At 41.5% G+C, this 19,213-nt stretch overlaps 1 protein-coding gene across 1 annotated transcript in view; it reads right to left on the bottom strand.

The window, feature by feature from the left end:
- Positions 1 to 18,732, bottom strand: part of cxxc4 (CXXC finger 4) — a gene marked incomplete at its 5' end in the record, with an annotated part of 19,630 nt that extends 898 nt beyond the window's left edge. The window contains one exon of the mRNA XM_080030088.1: positions 17,914 to 18,732. Within this exon, the coding sequence (XP_079886214.1) occupies positions 17,914 to 18,732 (819 nt within the window). The remainder of the gene's footprint in view (positions 1 to 17,913) is intronic.
- Positions 18,733 to 19,213: the final 481 nt, after the last annotated feature.

The raw sequence follows: 19,213 nt of genomic DNA, 5'->3' as shown, positions 1-19,213 counted from the left end.
ATTTACAGTGTACAGTAGGGCTCGGCAATAACTTCATATTAACGATAGAGACTTTCAGTGGATTCATATATGATCGTTTGATGTTCACATGAATGATTTCCAAGATTGTGTAGTTTATAAAGTAAACATGACTTATTAAGTTATTTCACAAGAGTTATGTCTAATGCATAAACAGTATGGCTGAAACAACTAGTCGATCAAAGAATTAGTTGATTACCAAAGAAACAATTTTGAAGATTGCAATTTTCAACCTTTGCAGGTCCCAGACTTTCAAATGTGAATATTTACTGCTTTTTCAGGTTTTATCAAATAAATGGAATATCTTCAGGTTTGGGACTTTGTTCTGACACAACAAGCATTCTGGGGGACCTTACTTTGGGCTCTGCAAACTTGTGATGGGAATTATTTCTAACACTTGATGGAGCAAGTACGCCCATAGTCCATAGGTTGCAGGCATAAATAGGAGGGGGACGCAATCAACTTGACTCGACAAAACAAAAATCCGCAAAAACAATTAATTAGAAGAACATGAAATTAATAAATGACAAAAAAAGGCCTGCAGACTGTTCATCTGATAAGGTTGTCAGCACCTGTGTATTAAACTGATTACCTCTAACGACAACAACAAATCATCCATGAGCCACCAGTCACATCATCTGTAAGGGTTAACTAGTGTTAAATCATCAGGTATTAAACAGCAGAGGATGCCTTGGTGATAAGATATAAGGACATTCTTCCTAATCTCTGAAGAGACAGAACCTTAACAAAGTCAGTAAAGGTGGACTGCATTTAGCTGCCATCTTAGTTTTGGATGCAGAAATTCCAATTGCTTCCTTTGTGTGTGTAGCAACCATTTACCATTTGTTCACACCACATTAGGCAATTACTATTATCCTTCCAAGTGAATCATGGAGGGACCCAGAACAGCTGGATACCATTATCACCAATTTAAAGTCATGGATGAAATGAAACACCATCATGTTTTTGAAGGGTCAAGACTCTGTGAGCTAATGTTTTCCTCTTTTTTTTGTTGCTTAATTGCGAATGGGTTGACACCTGCCCCTGTCACTGTAGCTCCATTAATTGTGTTTTATCATTTTCGGACGCAATTACGTGTTGATAAATATATTATTGAAGCCATTATTAAAGCTGCTTTTTAAGGTATTTGATCTATAAAGGACGGGTGAGTGGCATGGAACAAAAGGTGCCAAGTGTCCCTAATAGACGTGTATATAGGCTACTTTAAATGTTGTAGACGTCATGTGATATGGTGCATCCACACTTTCCAGCCTTTAAACTCTTCTCTCTCTGTCTATAAGAGCTGAGGCAAAAAAAAGAGAAGTAGGGGAGGGTGAGAATGTTTATCTTGATCCATATTCTCACATTGATCAGTCCCTGGTGGACGTGCGTGCTCGCCAGAGACAATAATGACCCTGATCGGGCCACTCGGCATGTCTCTGTTTTGTTAAGTTCCTGTGTTATCGATCCAGCGGGGGCTCTTGAGTGCTGCTTGGATTCACTCCCAGGCCTCCTCGCCTCGGCACACTGCTGTGACCGGGCACAAAGAAGGCTCAATTAGCCCAGCCCCACACTCCCTTCTCTCTCTCTCCCCCTCAACCTGCGTGCTCCTTCCAAATCACTCCATCAACCCGCACGGGAGAGAGGGGAAGAAGAAACACAAGTATACAAAAAACAATCGGGGAGAGAGGGAGGGACATAGGCCTACAGGGGTGAAGGGAGTAGGAAAAACAGAAGACAGAAAAGGTGGCGAGAAGGTAAGGGTTGATAGTGTTACGCCGGGGACACGGGAGCAACACCAAGGTTTCACCTCAAATCAAGACGATGTGGCAGCTGCTCAGCCTCCCGTCAACACTGCTGCCTCTGCAGCAGAGCATACATAACAACCCCGGCTACAACGACACACAGAGGGGAAGACAATTTCCCAGCTCTGGCAATGAATGCACAACCGAGTATTGAACTGACTGAGGGATGAGGAGGAGATTTCTCCAGACCTCAAATTAACCCCACCACACCACCGCAGCAAGCAATGTATTCTGTAAGTGTCTGCCAGTGGCATTCGGCGATAACGGCACAGTAAAACTGACATGTGGTGGAATAATTCTCTGCTGATTCTGGCGAGGCAGTGTGAGGTCTCTGGGCAGCCATGACACCCAGTGATCCTAACCCAACCTGGCAGGTGGAGTAAATGCTGAAGCCACGTCGGCCGGCTGATTGAGACGAGGTGGTGAGAAGACAACACTGGCTAGAAACGTGACGTTGAATCATAATCAAACCGAGCGGGATTAGGCGGGCTTCTGTTAAAGGCGGCTCTAACTCCTGCAGGAGCAAAAACAACCTACACAATCCACAATCTTAAACATCCAGGTTAAGGCCAATCAGTCCTATCTTATCCACACAAATAAAATAATATTTAAAAATAAAAACATATACATCCCTCAACCCCCAGCCACTCCTCTGCCCTGCAGCCTTGGCGTCTCACTGAGCCGGGGCCAGAGATAAACCACTCTAGACGATGAGGATGATAATGGCAGACGCCGCAGCGCCTCAAAATTCAATCAGCACCAGGACGTCAATGCGGATCAGCGTAAAAGTGAAATATGCTCTTCGGCGTGTGTTAAAAGACGCCACACAGGGCTCGCAGAAACAACAACAGGCGATGAAGAGGACGATGAGGGAAAAAAGCCAGAGAGAGAGGAGGGGGGAGAGAAAAAAAGAAAAAATTATGTGGCTCTGCTACTCTGCTTCCCGGCACAATCCCAGTGGCATTCTGAGCAGCCCCACTTTAACCACAGACTGTGAATAAATTACCCTTTTGAACTCGGGGTGATTGCAAATGTGCCCCGGTTTCTCTTGAGACATGTCTGGCACTAACCCTCAGCTCTACGCTCCCAGCCAGCCTTGTCACAGATGCCCCCTACTCCATTCTCTCCCTCCCACCAACATACACCCACACACAGGCATGCACAACATCATAAAACTTTTAATTCATTATAATTACGGGTGGAATTTCAGCCAACTACACACTCGCCTTCTCTTCTCTCTCTTTCTTTTTCTCTCTCTCTTTCTTTCTCTGTCTAGGAATATTCTCAAGAATCTCCTCCTAATACTCTGAGATAAGAGAATTGAGATGAGAAAATATCCTAGAAAACTAAATGTGAAGTGGCAGAAAGATCAGAGTAGAGATGGAACCGATAGAAGTGGTCAGAGACACATATAAGGGGAGGCAGAAAGGGAGAATTAAAGGATGTTTCTCAGTGGTAGCACTGGGCAGGTTGAATAGCAGCCTGTGGGAGTGCGCTGATGTGTTTCAGAATGCTCATTATTACACATGGCCCATACATTACCCTGACAATACCCATAATTTATTAACTTACAGACAGGGGAACCAGGCCACTTTTCATAACCGCAATCCTTTGGATTCAGCCCTGACAGGCTGCAAACAAAATATATGTAAATAAATGCCACCATGACCATCTCTCTCTTGACACACACACAAACACCCACACGCACGCACACACACACAAAAAAAAACACGCAGATACGCACACCAACACACACACATGAACGCACACACTCATGCACGCACCCACATACACACAAACACAGATGCACGCACACTGCAGATGATACTGCTTAAACTGTCTGGATGCAAATTTCTTCTCTTTTTTTATAAACATAATTACAATAATTTTTCAGAGAGCATTACAAATGCAAGTGAATTTTTATGAGCACACCCAGGTCAACCAATTTGTTTTATTTTTTCCTCACAAACACACTGCAAGCCTCAAAATAAATCTGACACCTCAGACCTACAGTCGGAAAAGTTAAGTCTGTGATCGGTCCAATATAAAATGACAACATGCACGGGAAACACATTCTTAGGCCAACTGGTGGGGAGGCAGATAAAAAACTAGGAAGTAACAGTGAAGAGGAGCAAGGAAGGAGCACGTTTTATCAGTATCAAGGAAGGAGGACTCTGGGAGCAAGCCAAACATTCAGGGCCGTTCTCCAGCTCTAAGGGAGAGAGAGGGGGGGAAAAGTTTCAGTGGTGCAGTCAGCCTTAACTGATGTGTTATATATTGCCTGTCACTTTATTCTGCAGGAATATTGGGGCGTTGCCAAGCTCAAACCTGGAAGGTATAGCAATCCATCACCTGCACTGTTGCCGGCATCGGTGGGTGGGGGTTGAAATCTCATCTTGAAGCTTGTAGCCAATATTCTAGCCACCCAATGCCGTTTATAAGAGGCATCTCTCCAAGGCCGCTATCACGGACAGACCACTCATCTAGTCATCTACGATCCACTGCCCCCAGTCCTGCATCACGACACCGTAACGCAAACAGACTCCACTCACACCAAATGCTTCAGCTTTGAATGTTACCTACTTATAGAAGAGAATCATCCGTGATATGATTTCTGGAGGTGATGAGTAAATAGGTGAGTTTCCTATAATGGAATAAGCATTTTATGTGATGAAATAATTTTTCTGCGCTGCGGTTTAGTTGTTAACCATTTTTCCATAGTGTTTCCCCCAGCACTTTATTGCTAAGGCAACGCCAGCCCACCACCTTGACTACCGACCGACCCCTCCCCCCCCCCAAATAATAATCCAAATAATAATTTACAGAAAGAAGTGCTCTGCAAAGCTAGAACAGTTTAGACTCCACATCACCGTGGCAACACAACCTATCTATCAGCTCAGACAGCGCAGAGAAAAGTTTGAAGAATGCATGAGAGTGATGGCTCAGGCACCTTTCAGTAAGTTTACAGAAGTGCCACACTGTTACTGTCTTTGAAATGCATTAAGTAATTTTAAGGGGAAAACACATTGTATTTATTATTTCAACTATTGAGTTATTTTTCAAACAGCATGCTAGTGTAGGACAAGAAGATTTATTTTCTGAATTTTCAATGTTGCTTTATTTTTATGTTTCAAATTGGGAAATACATGTTCCAAAACGACCAATTACCTCTGTATTTAAAAAGAAATAGGCTCAAAATAACCATTAATGAATTATAGGCTATCGCATCACAGTAGGCCTATTGTCCACAATAATCGCACAACAGCCCCCCATCCAAAAAGGAACTTTAAAAAGTTGAATTTGCACTTTGATGTGCATACACATGTTAAGTGTATGGTCCATTATTTGTATTTAGTATGTCTGCATGGTATTGCACCAAAACAGTAGAAGTTTTCTTTAATTGTGCTTTGTAGCCTACTGTCTGCATGTTTGCACAACATTTGTACCTGCACATAGCAAACACAATTGCACAACTAAGGTTAGTGTCTGTTGTATTTTTGTATTCAAATAAGCAGTTGTTTATTTCTTTACTGCGCATTGGCATCTTTGAGCAAAATACGGACAACATTTTTGCCGCGGCACGTTGCGCCGCGCCTCACATGACCCTGGGCAGTGACCACCTTGACTAAGACATTTTCTGGGGGAAACAAGTAGGTCAATAGGTAATTTTAATTATTATTTACAGTACAGTAATATTACAACTACACATACTTTTTGTAACAATAGAAAAATATTGAGCTGATCATTGGGCAGCGAGTATAAGGAGATTTATGCTTTGGCCTGTGGTGTAAGTAAACCAACGTCACATACCCATCCTATTCTATACCCTTAATCTTTCACAGGTGCCATGGAAGCTGGACTCAAATTAGAATGAGATATTCCAGTTAACCTTATCTACAGATGCGGTAACCATCCAATTGACAGTGATTAAAAAAAATAAGGATCAATGTTTCTGATTTAGAAGTTTTCATTATCAATCAGCTCAAATGCTCATATCAGCAATTTCACTCCCTTCAAAAATCAATGAGAGATCAAAAATCTCTGTGGCCTATAATGCACAAACTTAACCCGGAAATTCCAGTTTACTGTCAACCTTTGCATTTGACATTTACCAGCAATTTCTCAGCTCATATTCTACACAGATCAGCAGCGTATTTGATTTCCCATGGAGGATGTTAAGATCTGAGATAATTACAAATTGGAACACCGTTAGCTTTTTCATTCCACCAATATTTTTCTAAATATATGTTTTTGATAACTGTCCCACTTCAATATGCTCAAGACTATACACAGGCAAAAATCAAGTACACTGTTGTTGTGAGAGGGTTCCAATACTGAAATACAGCTACAATCTTTAAATTCAACGTCCAGCATTGCAGCAGGCATCTATTCGAGCAAATCAAGCTAAGTGTATTGCGGATGTTTGTGAGTAATGAGGAATTTGGGAGTTTTTTGCTGACTAGGCGTGTATGAACTGGGGGGAGGAGGAGGAGGAGGGGGGGTGTATGATGGTGTGCTTAAGAGCTGTGTGCCTGGGAAAGGCGGGGTGGTCACAGGGGGGAGATTAGGCTGAGGGGCAGCGAAGGAAAACCAAATCCATCTCCATCTCAGAAACATCCTAAAGCAGATTACTTACTTCAGTGGGAGGGGAAGAAAGGGAGGAAAGAGAGAGAGAACGAGAGTGAGGAGCATGAGATGAGAGAGGGAGCAGAGGAAGTGAGAGAGAGAGAGAGAGAGAGAGAGAGAGAGAGAGAGAGAGAGAGAGAGAGAGAGAGAGAGAGAGAGAGAGAGAGAGAGAGAGCAATTAGCATAGATGCAATCCTGGCACAGTCCTCTGACTTGATAGTTGACCTTCTGCGAGAGTCTTGCCAAATATCGCCTGAGAAGCGCAGACGGACCATATGGCAAAGTGCTGCTGGAGGCTGAGTGCAGTGTGACTCCAAGCCTCCGTATGCTAATAGGGGAATGTAATTACAGCGCAGTATTCCTGCAGGACGTATATTTTACTAGCCCTCCATAGGAGTGGGATTGCAGTGAGACAGGCCAAGCCTCAGTGGCTTCAGAAAATACTCTTTTTTACCAGGGAGTTATTGAGTGGACAGTGAAATAGAATGGCGCAGTATAACCAGGGCAGCATTTCAATGTGTCACTTTATGAGGGAGTTAAAGTAAATGTTGATGGAAACGGGAAAAACCTACAGTCAAATGTTTGAAAAGGGGAAATCCACATTGGCATCACATCAGGCAGAAACCTGCTGAACTACAACAAGAGGCTCTCCTCTTCACACGCCCCAATCAGCAGATGTTTTCCATCAGCTGCCGAGCCAATGACATCACTGATTGGGGTGTGGCCTACAAAGCAAAATGCTCGAAAGTTTGAAACTATTGACAGTCACACAACATAATGTTGTATTTGCCAAAGACCTGGCCAATAACATGAAATATTAATTATTAACATCTGAGATAGTAGCAAATAATCTGAACTGTAAAAAAGGACTTAAGTTTGGTTTATATTGCAGCTTACAAATTATTCGCGATTTTGACAAATCTATCTTGCAATAATTGGATAGTGACAGAACAGACACGTATCCTGGCGACACACCAAGTAACAAAATCCTTCTAGACTAAGAAGACGTATCAGCATCCATAGATGGTATGAACATATATACGATCTATGCATATTCAATGTGTATTGCTTATAAATGCTTTTGAAGGGGACTTCAAATAAAGACCTGCCAATATGTCAAGCTTGTCTCCCAAAAGATTACATAAATAATTTGCATGTTTTATAGTTTACATAATGCCCCTAAAATGTTTTTTTTAAAACAATATAACAAAATATCAACATTAAATGACAAAATTAAATGTTAAATAAAGATATTTGCAAAACGAATACTGTCATGATTTCCTTTTACTGTTTTCACATTATATGCCATAATAATAATAACAACACTTACTCAGTAACTCACCTTTCAACACTGCATAACATATCACATAATGCACCCATACAGTGTGAGAGATATCTAGGCTAAAAGGGAATGACTTTCTGCTGCTGAAACAGCACTCAGACAACCATGCCTCCTCCATTTATCATGCACGGAAAAACCCTGCCCACACAGACGGAGGCTGATCCGACCCTCGTAGGAAGAGGCAGCACCCTTGGGTCAGAGGCTGCGGTCTGTAGTCGGGATCACCTACCTGCTACTAAGTACAACAGTGCGGCCCTCCATTTCAATTAGCTTCACCTAAGTATCCTTGTCCAAGCGAAGCAATTGTACACAGGGTTGCTACAAAGCCAACTCTCCTCTGGGAGCAAGCCCTATATGTGGGAGACAGTGGCGAGGCTTTCAGGTGCCACAGAGATTTCAGGAAAACAAAACAAAGAGACGCAGCGGTGAGGTCAATTGAGCTCAGCGAAAAAGGAAATCGGAGCAGCGTGAGCGGGGAGAAGGGCAATCGTGGTACGGTGGGTGCGGGGGAGGAGAGGGGGAAGATGAGCAGGACACGCGTTTGAGTGTGTAGATACCTGAGGGATCTGCTATGGAAATCCCCAATTTCTCCGCCAACTTGCAGCCCTTTGAACAGTGCGAAGACGTCAGCGAGCGCGGCGAGAAGCCATGTGGGTGTAACGAAGCGAGGGCTAAGCGAGGCAACATGCTGCCAGCTCTCTGAAATGTTAAATTGAAATGCAAAGTAGGAGCAGGCCTTCTTGTTTTGGAGCAGATTTCTCAGCATCTGTGTGGGAGCCCTTAAACTTAGAAGGTCTATATGCAGAGCTCTGCATATTTACTGTAAATCAACATAATATTTAGGTTAGGCTGAGAAAAATACACACTGGCAAAATTGAATCTTTAACTGCACTCACGTAATGGAGGCTTGAGTCGAATCAAACTTTGCATCGAATTCAGTGAGGATCAAAGATCATAGTTCAGAAAACAAGATTTTGAACATGTATGGCCAATTTGCATCCATTGAGTGCACACTGGTAAAATGTGTGCTAAACCCGCAAAAAGTCATAAAGAATTGGATAATAATGCAGGGATTGGAAAACCACAAGTAAAATTCCCCTTCTGTTTTTCAATAGGAAGTGTTAGGTGACTCACAGTTGGAGCAATTATGTGGCTTGGATGGACATGAAACTTTCTCGGGTAAGTTCTCCCTCATTACCATCACTGATGTAGCCTTGAGCAAGGCCCCTTAACTCCAGCTGTTGTCAGCCGCTCAGTGGCCAGTGGATCAGACTTGGGTTGTACTGAGCAGCTTCCAGGTGAGAATAATGTGCGTAATTGTTTGGGTTTTTTCCTGCAAAAGAGAGCTGGGCTCTCACAGATACTTATACAAGTCTCTTGTTCTTTGATAAAAGGTTGGAGGTAGGCCTACAAAGCCTGGATGTGTCCAGTAAAACATAAGGTGAGATGTAGACAAGGTGCATTTTGGTGAGAAATCCAAGCACTTCTGTTAAGTTCACTGCTAACGTCACTGGGAAGCAAATTTCACAATCTGCTGTTTAAAGGCAAAAAACTGTTTCAGATTGTTGACAAATTTGGGATAAATTCGGCTACTGTGGTTCTATGTTTTGCTGCAAGGACAGAGTGATTTTTATTTTCCCACAGTTCTGGTTTGTGCCTCTGACTGGCTTCTTATGCAAAGCAACGGCAGGACATGAATTTTCATAAACAAAGCTGAAATAACTATAACAGCGTATCCCTTGTTTCAGACCTTCCTCTAGTCTGAGCTTTTTTCCCGCTAATTACTGGATTCTTAAACTTCTTCAGGACTCTATAAATCTTTTAAAAAAAAAGATTATTACTAGAGACTTACATTTTCAATGTAAAGAACTAGGGACATCTTTAAAATATTTTTTTTAAAGAGGATGAGAATTGAGGAACAAATATCCTGGAGCCAGCAGCTTGTCCCGCCACAAGATAAATCTGAGGGTTGCAAAATGAGCAGCAGGAGTGGAAAGACAAACTGCTGCTTATCCAATCTTTGTTTTTCCTCTTTTGAATTTCAAGTTGCTTTTTTTAAGACATAGGCTATGCAACTGGTAAAAATGGTCAGAAGATTAACATCGCTTCTTTATAGAGTTGTAATAATGCTTTTTAAATTTTCTGTTTCTGGGTGTATCTTTCCATGTACATCTAAGGCTGTGAAGAGCATATTCATTTGGTTTTAATTTAATTCAGCGTGTATAAAAAAAAAACTCCCTCATTAAGAAAAAATTAAAATTAGGATTAAAGTCATTGAGTTTGAGTCTATTCACCCTGAAGCAACCTAAACTAAGGAATTACATAAGTAGGCTTTAGTTAAACTGGAAGGTGAAACCAGAGACGGAGATGAAAACAAGAGAGATATCGTTTGGAGAAAGCCAGTGGGCAATGTAATATGCTAAAGGCAGCATTTAAGACAGAGCTAATCCAAGCAGACTCCCCCCTGCTTAGTCAGTCCGGTTTCAGTCTGATCAGACGGGGAAACCGGTCACAGTTTGTCAAAACACAGCTTGCACTCTGAGCTGATTGAAATCATTGCGCTACTCCAGACAAAACAGATCTTTTTTTAGTGAGTGACAACAAACTGTGAACAGCTCTATAGTTTATCAGGCGTGGAGGACAAAGGGACTCTCCGCTAAGGAATGAAAATATCCACCTGATGTCATCAACTGGTGCATCATAAATCCTATCCTTTTGCCTGGGGGCCACAGACTGACTTCACGCGTCTGTGACACTCTCTAACCCCAGGGTTTCTATCAGAATAAAAAAAAATTGAAATATCTTTCTGGGCACGGTGTCGGATGCTTGTCATGAAATATTCATAATGTGAGAGCGGAGCAACAATAGAGGTGGCAGCATAGCGAGGATTTGACTTGCAGAAACTGAGACGCTCAAACCACGTTGGCCGATTTTCTCCTTTCGCCAGTCGTCACTCACACATTGACTTTCACATCAGTTTTTCTTGGATGAATGGCACAAAGGCACCCACCATTTACCGCCTTTTAACCTACAGATATAAACTCATTTCTATGACCCAGAATATTACATTTCGGCTGTTTTGCCAACAACAATGAGGTTAACAAAGATTGGAGTTTTCTTTTAATATCATATTCTAACCTCTATGAAGTCAGTTGGCAATTTGCAGTTGAAGTTGGAGCATGTGATGTTTTTCTCTAGGCTTAAACCCATCGACTGTGAATAAATCTTGTGTACAGAGATTTACCAGTTTGAAGCAGTAAAACTGTTTTATGTATCCCCTAGCATCAGGGCCAGGGTAATGGCATCATCAGGCCATAATAAGCACGTCGTGCATTAATGATTGTAGAATATAGGTTAATGCATTAACTTCTCACAATTTGACAGCATTTACAATGAGAAGAACCACTGAAGCGGGCTGACTCTGCCTCAACAACTCATTCATCTGTCTTAATATACAGGTAGCCATAGTCTGACGTTTAAACTTCACCCTAAAAGTCTGTTCCTCAATCCTCACATAAAACTGGACTAGATTAGGTCAAAACAGCTTTCCAACCAATTTACTAACACTGTTACTCTTTAATCACTTAGAGTAAGGTGACATTTTGCATTACATATTTATCAATACTTACTCACAGAAGCTCTTTATGGCCACCATTGTTTAAATGGCTAACTTGGACATTAAGATGTTTCAAAATTCCTTATCCTGGATTTCACGTTGGAATGCTATGCAGCACTTCAACCATTATCATTGTAATTAATGAATAAATTAGCATAAACAGAGGTACGCTAGGTGATATCTGAAATTGATCATACTATTATAGGATATTCTTTCGGTCTTTGCCGGTAGCCAATGTGTTGAATTTAGTCCTATTCTCTGACATGAGCGCGATTAAATAAAATACTAGTTACTAGGCTACTTGTCTCGCACAGCCAGACCACACTACAGCTAGCAGACCAATGTCATCCCACAAATGGAAGGAAATTGTCATTTGAAAGTTATATAATTTGTATTGAAGAGCCTCATCTGGCCTTGGATAGAATTGAGCCATCGTCAGAATCGTGTTATTTTTTCCTCTGTACTTTATAGTTTACTGTTTTTTAAGGACAATGTTATTCTAGTGACTGCCTAATAATGTGTATGATACAGCCATATAGGGAGAAGCAATTTGTGCCTGCTGCAGGAATTTGGTAAAAGCTGATTGAAAATGGGGAATACCATGTTCTACAACAATTGTTGTCTGACTCTTAATGTAACATCAGTTGAATCACTCAATTATTACACTTAACTCAATACGAGCATTATTATTTCCTGGAAAATGCAGTGTAAAAAAATACTGCTAATGTTTTGCATTAGAGCCAAAACACAATATAAGTGAAGGAATCAAAATAGATCACATTTTTACGAAAAACTAAAAAAAACACCTTGTCGCCATGCCATGTGCTCATTGCAATCCAGCGTTGCCTCTGCTGAATAGTTTTCTCTCCCACTATTTCACACGGGCTGCCAGTAATGACCAGATACCTTTTAACTTCTCAGCCAGAGTCAGCATCAATAATTTATTCTCATCTGTTTAAAATTTAAAGTGCCACACATTAACGTCCTCCCGCACCTGCTCTTTCACGCTGTCCACCCTCCACTGGGCTGCTTTCTATCCCCATCCCTCTCTCTTGTTCTCTCTCTCCCCCTCCCAATATTATAAAGACAATGACAATGAGTTCTCTTAAACCACTGAACCAGGGATGTTAAATCAAACAGGGGCAGAGGAGGCAACAGACCACATAATGTAAGGGCATCGTCCAGACGCCTCCGATTACGCTTTTGGCTTTAATTGGTGGCAGTGGCAAAAGCGATGAATTCTTTAACAGTGCTGTGCAGTTGTGCCTTTCTGAGCACGGCAAAGGCCTTAGGAGGAGAGCTACTTGGTGCAAATGGAAGCTGACAGAAAATCCACACGGCAAGACCAATCTAGGGGAAAAAGGGCATGACTGTGAATAAGGGGGCCCACGCTCCTGGGTTTGCTCGCAGGGAAGATGTGTATAATTAAGCGGTCTGCATCGTGGTTCAGATGGCAAATTCCTATTGTCTTGACAGCGGCTTAAGGTTGCCCTTTAGGTTGAAATGCGTGGCAGCGCACAGCCTCGTTTCTCTTTTCTTTTTTTTCACACTACTCCTCCAGACCTCTGCCAGCAAATTAATCTGCCGTTTTAAAGCTTGAATAAATCCAGTAAGTTGGAGATCTGTGGATCTAAAAGCTGTCTGTCCCTCAGGCTTTTTCCTTCTCATATATTTTTTTATATTTGTATTTCCTTACCCCCTGCTCCCCCCTCTCCTTTGCCCACAGAGATTGGCTGGCAGCACTCAGTGTTATCTCCGGGGAGGCAAAGGTTGGGGGGAAGGGGCTGAAGGCCACAGATTTGTCCTTATCTATTCTGAGCACACCTAAAACAAATTAGACCTGGCTGCCGTTGCTTATTTGGCTCCCGTGCTCTCATTAATGGGCTGAATCCGAGCTATTTTCCTCAAGGTCCTGCTTCCTACCATTTTGGGCCTTGTCTTTTATCACAATAGCAAAGGTTTCTAGGCAGCCATGCCACCTTTTCATCTCGCCCATTTCATGTAGTCATATCAACACTGCACAAAGAGCAGCGGGAGAAAGGGAGAGAAAGAAGATCCCCTATACTCTAGAATGCTATTTTGCTGCTCGTGACTTGATGCTGACCTTTGCCATTTGTTAATTGAAAGGAGGAATCTGTTCAATTGGATTTTTTTCTACACCGTTAGAACCGTTACGTTGCTAATCAAACGGGGGCCTGTTTGGATTTGGTTATTTCAAGGATTATGCTTGGTTTTTGCAGTGAAATAAACTTGAAATACAGCAATGCTGTTTAAGTTGAATTGTTCCAGTCAATACAGCTAACAACCCATTTAGCTCGCACTTGAAATCCAATGATGATGAGGATGCAATTCTAGCTGTTTTAGACATATACCAGAGAGCACTGAACTCCTGATGTACAGTCTGCACCAGCAAGAGCCAATCTCAAGCAACACCTTGAAATAAACAAAAACGATGCATGCAGACCAAGCATAACTCAAAACTAATCTAAATGTTTTTCGAAAACTGGTTGTTAGATCTCTCTACAGGGTTCAGACTTTTCCCACAGAAAACTAATGTTTTTGAATGAAAAACCGACACTAACTTACATGACTTACAACAAATATTGTATCGAGTTTGACTTCTGAAATGTCTTTTGTAAATGAATGAAGCCTATACTATAGCTTTTAAATCTTTATTACTATATTTCAAGTATAATGGTTTTATTTCAGAACATTAACATTAACACTGGATTCTCACTGTCATTAATTTTTCAAATCCTCTCTTCCATTAATAAGACAAATCAGATTCACTGGGACCCTGTTACTGGGATGTTATAAAACTGTAAGAGCTTTGTATATTTCTTTAGATTTTTCAGCCAAAGGTTATTATATAGTACTAGTCTCAATGCTCAATAAATGTTTGAAAAGTCATAGGCTACGAATTATAAAATGCACACTTTTCACACTTAAAACTGTTTATGAAAACAACCCCTACAATAGCTTAACTCAAAGTAACATTTTACATTACTTTCAGTAACATTACATGTTCCTACTTTCAGTAACCTAAAATGTTCCCAATACAATTGCTCTAAAGCACAGTGTTACCATTGAGCCACTTGTTGGATGCTGAATACCAAGTATCCTAGAACCATGATTCCAAACCTAGGGGTCCCAAGATATGAAGGTTCACAACATAATTAACACAAAATATTTTTTTTCTGACTATTGTCAAATTTGAGCTTCTTCCTTGTGAAATACTTTCAAGGCAAATGAAAACCCTTCAAATGAATCAATCTGAGAAGGAACTGCTCACAGATCATATCCACACCAAGGCCATAACCTGTGATGAGGAGTCAGGGCAAGGCACTGTGTCCTTTTAAAAGCCTTTAAGATTGGAAAAAGCTGCCTTTGAAAATGATAATAACCAATGGATGACCTCACCCAATGTAAGTTTAAGCACCACAATCATACTGCATACAAACATAACTTATCAAAATACAATTTTCAGAATTCAGGAAAAGGATAAGGCTCTTTTCGTGAGTCTCTCGGTATGAATATTTGTAAAGTTGAGGTAAACAGCTGAGGTAAACAGAGGTGAAGAACACTTGTCCATGTATGAATGAGTATTATTGCATTTGAAAGTTAATGAAGGACCTTTGAGCCATAGGAGCTCAAGCTACGCAAAGGTAACTGCTCTGGAAATGTTAGGTTAGATGAGATTCCTTTGCCAGACTAATCCATCCTGGAGCCTGAGAGAAGCACATCGACAGAGAGAGAGAGAGAGAGAGAGAGAGAGAGAGAGAGAGAGAGAGAGAGAGAGAGAGAGAGAGAGAGAGAGAGAGAGAGAACAGCACAGCAGTGACACAGGGCAATTCTCTAGGGCCTTGCATTAGCGTGCTAAATTAAAGGGGGTATTAGATTAAATTGGCTCTCCGATTTCAGGGGTGTGAGTAAAATTCTGATTTGCATTTTCCAGCGCTGCTTAAGATATAATTAGTTCAGGGTGATTCCCATGTGGAAAACACTGACAGCCAAATCTAACTGGCTGCCAGTAGCTTATCGTCTCTTCCAAAGCAGTACACCCGGCTCGTCTTTTGGTATGTGTTTGTTTGTGAGCGTGTGGCAAGAGTGTGGCTTGTGTGCTTGTGTTTGTGTATACATCTTTGTGTGAGTTAGAAGAGTGTGGGTGTGCACATGCGCTATGTTCACTTCAGCGCCCTGATTCCTGACACTTCCCAATCAAATTCCAGTGAACTGAAAGCGGCCATTTGCACCATGGAGAAGGTGAAAAAGTGCACTCACTCTTAATATACGCATACAAGTTTCTAGAAGCAGGAACAACACTTCACGACTCTGAGATGCCTTTAAACTCAAACCCATTTCCGCAAGCAGACGGAGCACCTGTAATTACAGATGCGAAGTCAAAAATAACAATTACTGCCAAAGAAGGTCCATAATATGAATTACTGAACTCGGGGAGGGAGCTCTTAAAAGCAAGTGTGGATTTGTTTGGGGGATTTTCACACCCTTGGTAATTCTAACCATCTTTGCAAATGGATGTTTTCCCAAAGTGAGTCTAACCGTGTATTATGAATGTGAGGCCGGCTTCCTGGACACCTGTTTGGGACACCTGTTTGTACAAAAGGAGTCAACATCAAATGAGCATCCGATTGCCACCTCTATGGTCAAGTCCAACCTATAACCCATAACCCACCAGCGTCCCTGTTATTTTATACTTAAACCCCTGGTTTCCCCGTAAGAAATGTCAAGGTTCTCAACGCTGTATGATAAGTCTCTATTTGGTGTCAGCTTGTTTCAACACTCAATGTTCCCTTACTGCAAAAATATACTAATTGAAATATTCAAAACCATGACACAGTCAAATTCCCTTTTTAAATTAGGTTCTTATACTTTGAGAAAACAAAATTCCCTAAAAGGGAAACATGGTAAATATTTCGACATCACACTAATGTAGATACGCTTGTTTCAGGTCATTTCTAAAACTTAAATGTATGCTATTGCAAACTTTTTTTAAACTTCAGGACTTAACTAAAATCTTAAATAAAGCTTTGTTGGTTTGAACAGTGGTTGTCTACACAACATGCGTTTGTCATGAAGTCATACAGAGATCTTATATAGTCACACAATTTCGGTTTTAGTTGCAAATGCTATTGATGCTATTTAGAAGTTGCTAAAACATTTAATCAAGGTTATCAGCTGAGGATGACATAACTGATCAGAATCTTGTGATTAAATAATTTGTTAAGTTACATTGGGCTCGTCAAACTTACTCGGTCGAGAACAAGCTTCAACATTTGCATTCAGGTACAATCTTTTTTTTAATCCTTCCATAATGTCCTGATCAATGAAAATAAGTAGACAACGTCAAATGTGATATTTACATTAAGAAAACTTAGCAGACCTAGATGAACATACACTATTACCTTCACAAATGACCATTTTAAGAAATCAATTGTGAATTCAAACAAGAATCTGAAAAACTTGGTGGCACAAGCTCATATTGAACAAAGGAATCCATACGTGGTGTTTTTCAAATAGTTGATTAAGTGGATTAGGTAATATTTTATAATTAACCTATTTTCATCTCTGTGTAATTTCTTAATTAATGAGCAAATCATCTGGCCCCTCAGGTTGCATGTGTTGGTGACTCAGCCATATGGGCCCATGTTGAGTCAGTGAGTAAGTTCATACTCAAAAGGGTAAAGAGAACCATATTTGCAACTTAACATTCACATTCTGCCTTTGCCCTTGAAAACCAAATGTCAATTTCGAAATCAATTATTTAAAATGAACCTTACAAAACAGCACTGTCCTCTGATTAGGTCCTAATAAAAATATTTCTACTTGTCAACCGAGCCAGTGGTTATGTTTTTGTCTTTCCTAAGTAACAATGTGTTATTCTGCCTCTGCAGCCTTCTTCGTGTTTATCATGCCCTTGACTGATCCATAATTGGCCATAATTACACACGTTATATAAAATTATTTCACCTCAATCATTCTGTATTATGCAGAATGACTTTTTTACAGGACTGAGGGGATGTTTTGAGAAACAGCGTCAGCAGCGCTGCCATCACTCTCACCATCTCTTGGTGGTCGAAGGCTGAGGCTTTGTGGGATATTGATTCTCCACATCCAGAGACGGTTTCCATAATTGGTTAAAATGACCGGGTGCAGAGAGGGATGGCTCTCTGCTGAAAACCATTTCCCAGCCCTGCTTGGAGCTGAGCCAAGCTCGGGGTTGTTCGGATGCGTTCCAGCCCCAGCCTGACTGGCAGCAATTAGGGGTGTCTGAGCCAAGCTCAGCTTGCGCTCCACACAAACACCCCTAATTACTGCCAATTAGGCTAGGCGGGTAGGCAGATTTGAGAAGCCGGGGGGATGTTCAGGCATGGGTGGGCATGGAAACAATTTTCAAGGGCTTAGAACGTGACTGGATGAAAAGGTTAATGCTTTGGAGTGCAAGGGGATAATAACAAAAGAAGGGGAAGCAGAGCCCCGGTTCTCACCTCCAGCGACGAGCCTGGCTTCTTCTTCAGCTCCTCGCATTTCCTAAATTTGCAAATCTGGTGGCCCGTTTTGCGGTTCCGACAACTGCTGCAGACACCACAGTTGATTAGCCGCCTGCAGGGTGCACAGACCCCACACCTTTTCCTTTTCTTCTTCGCTGGGTTTCCACTGGATACCGAGGAATTATTCTGTGGGCAGTCTGCCAGATTGGCAATTTGAAACGCACTGTCTGTAACGGCTGCTGAGGCTGCGGGGGAGTGAAGGGCTGTCATGACGATGACCCCAGGAGGTAATGAGATGCCCCCTAAAGCCGGGATAGCGGAAAAAGTTCCAACGCGTTCTTGGAGATTCATTATCTCTGCTTCAGCAGCGCTGCATTTCAGCTTGTTCATGCATTCTCCTGCTAAAGGTCTGCAGTGTTCGGGGGATAAGGTAGAGAGGAAATTATTATTTGCCATTTGCAGCGTCTCTGGCGACAAGCCAGGCTTCCCCGGCCTCTGGGAGTCATTTCTATGCATGCTGGTCCTATTAGGGTTTATTGCCGCTGATTTCCTTCCCCAGAGCATGGCGTTATCGCAGTTCCAAGGGGACATGCCAATTCTAGCACTGGGAAAAATAGGCGTTGTGATGCGGGCAATCTTCTGTGGAAATGCCCCATTTGTTTTATAAAAATGTGCAAAAGACCTGTACCTTTCCATTTCTGCGTTATAATCCAAAAGCTGGCTTAATCCACCATCGTGAAGAATATCCTTTTGTAAGAGAGACACATCTGCGTTCTGTCCATTTTCAATGCAAAGCGCATTGTTTATGTTAGACATGGTTGAGGAATGGTTGTCAATGTTTAGGAGAAGAGCGTGAGGTTACAGTGGCCTTTGTCGAACTGGAGCTGGTTACCAACAGTGCTTTACCATCCTGGTTTATCTTCTCCAGTGCTAAAGGCAAAAAGATAAAACAAAAACAAACAACAGTTAAACATAAAAGAGGCAAATGTTTTCATTCTAATCAGATTTCATTTTTCTTCTGGAACTTTTCCCTGAAGGTATCAGCTGAACATTTGAAGTGTTATGGCATATTGTTTACACTCAACGGTTTACAATGGAACTATCACAAATAGTCACAAAAGATCTTCATGTGACAGACCAACATGTCATTATTAAAAAAAAAGGACACTCAACATTGTTTAGATGTATAGTCAAAGTATTCTTGCATGTTTTGAAAGTCCATTCAGGTACTTCACATAATGAATACATGATACACGCGCGTATACATTTCATGAAAACATAGACATTACAGTATATT

Source organism: Ammodytes marinus (assembly GCF_949987685.1).
Source record: "Ammodytes marinus genome assembly, chromosome: 6".
In the NCBI taxonomy this organism is placed as follows: domain Eukaryota; kingdom Metazoa; phylum Chordata; class Actinopteri; order Uranoscopiformes; family Ammodytidae; genus Ammodytes; species Ammodytes marinus.
This window is presented reverse-complemented; position numbering and strand designations above follow the sequence as displayed.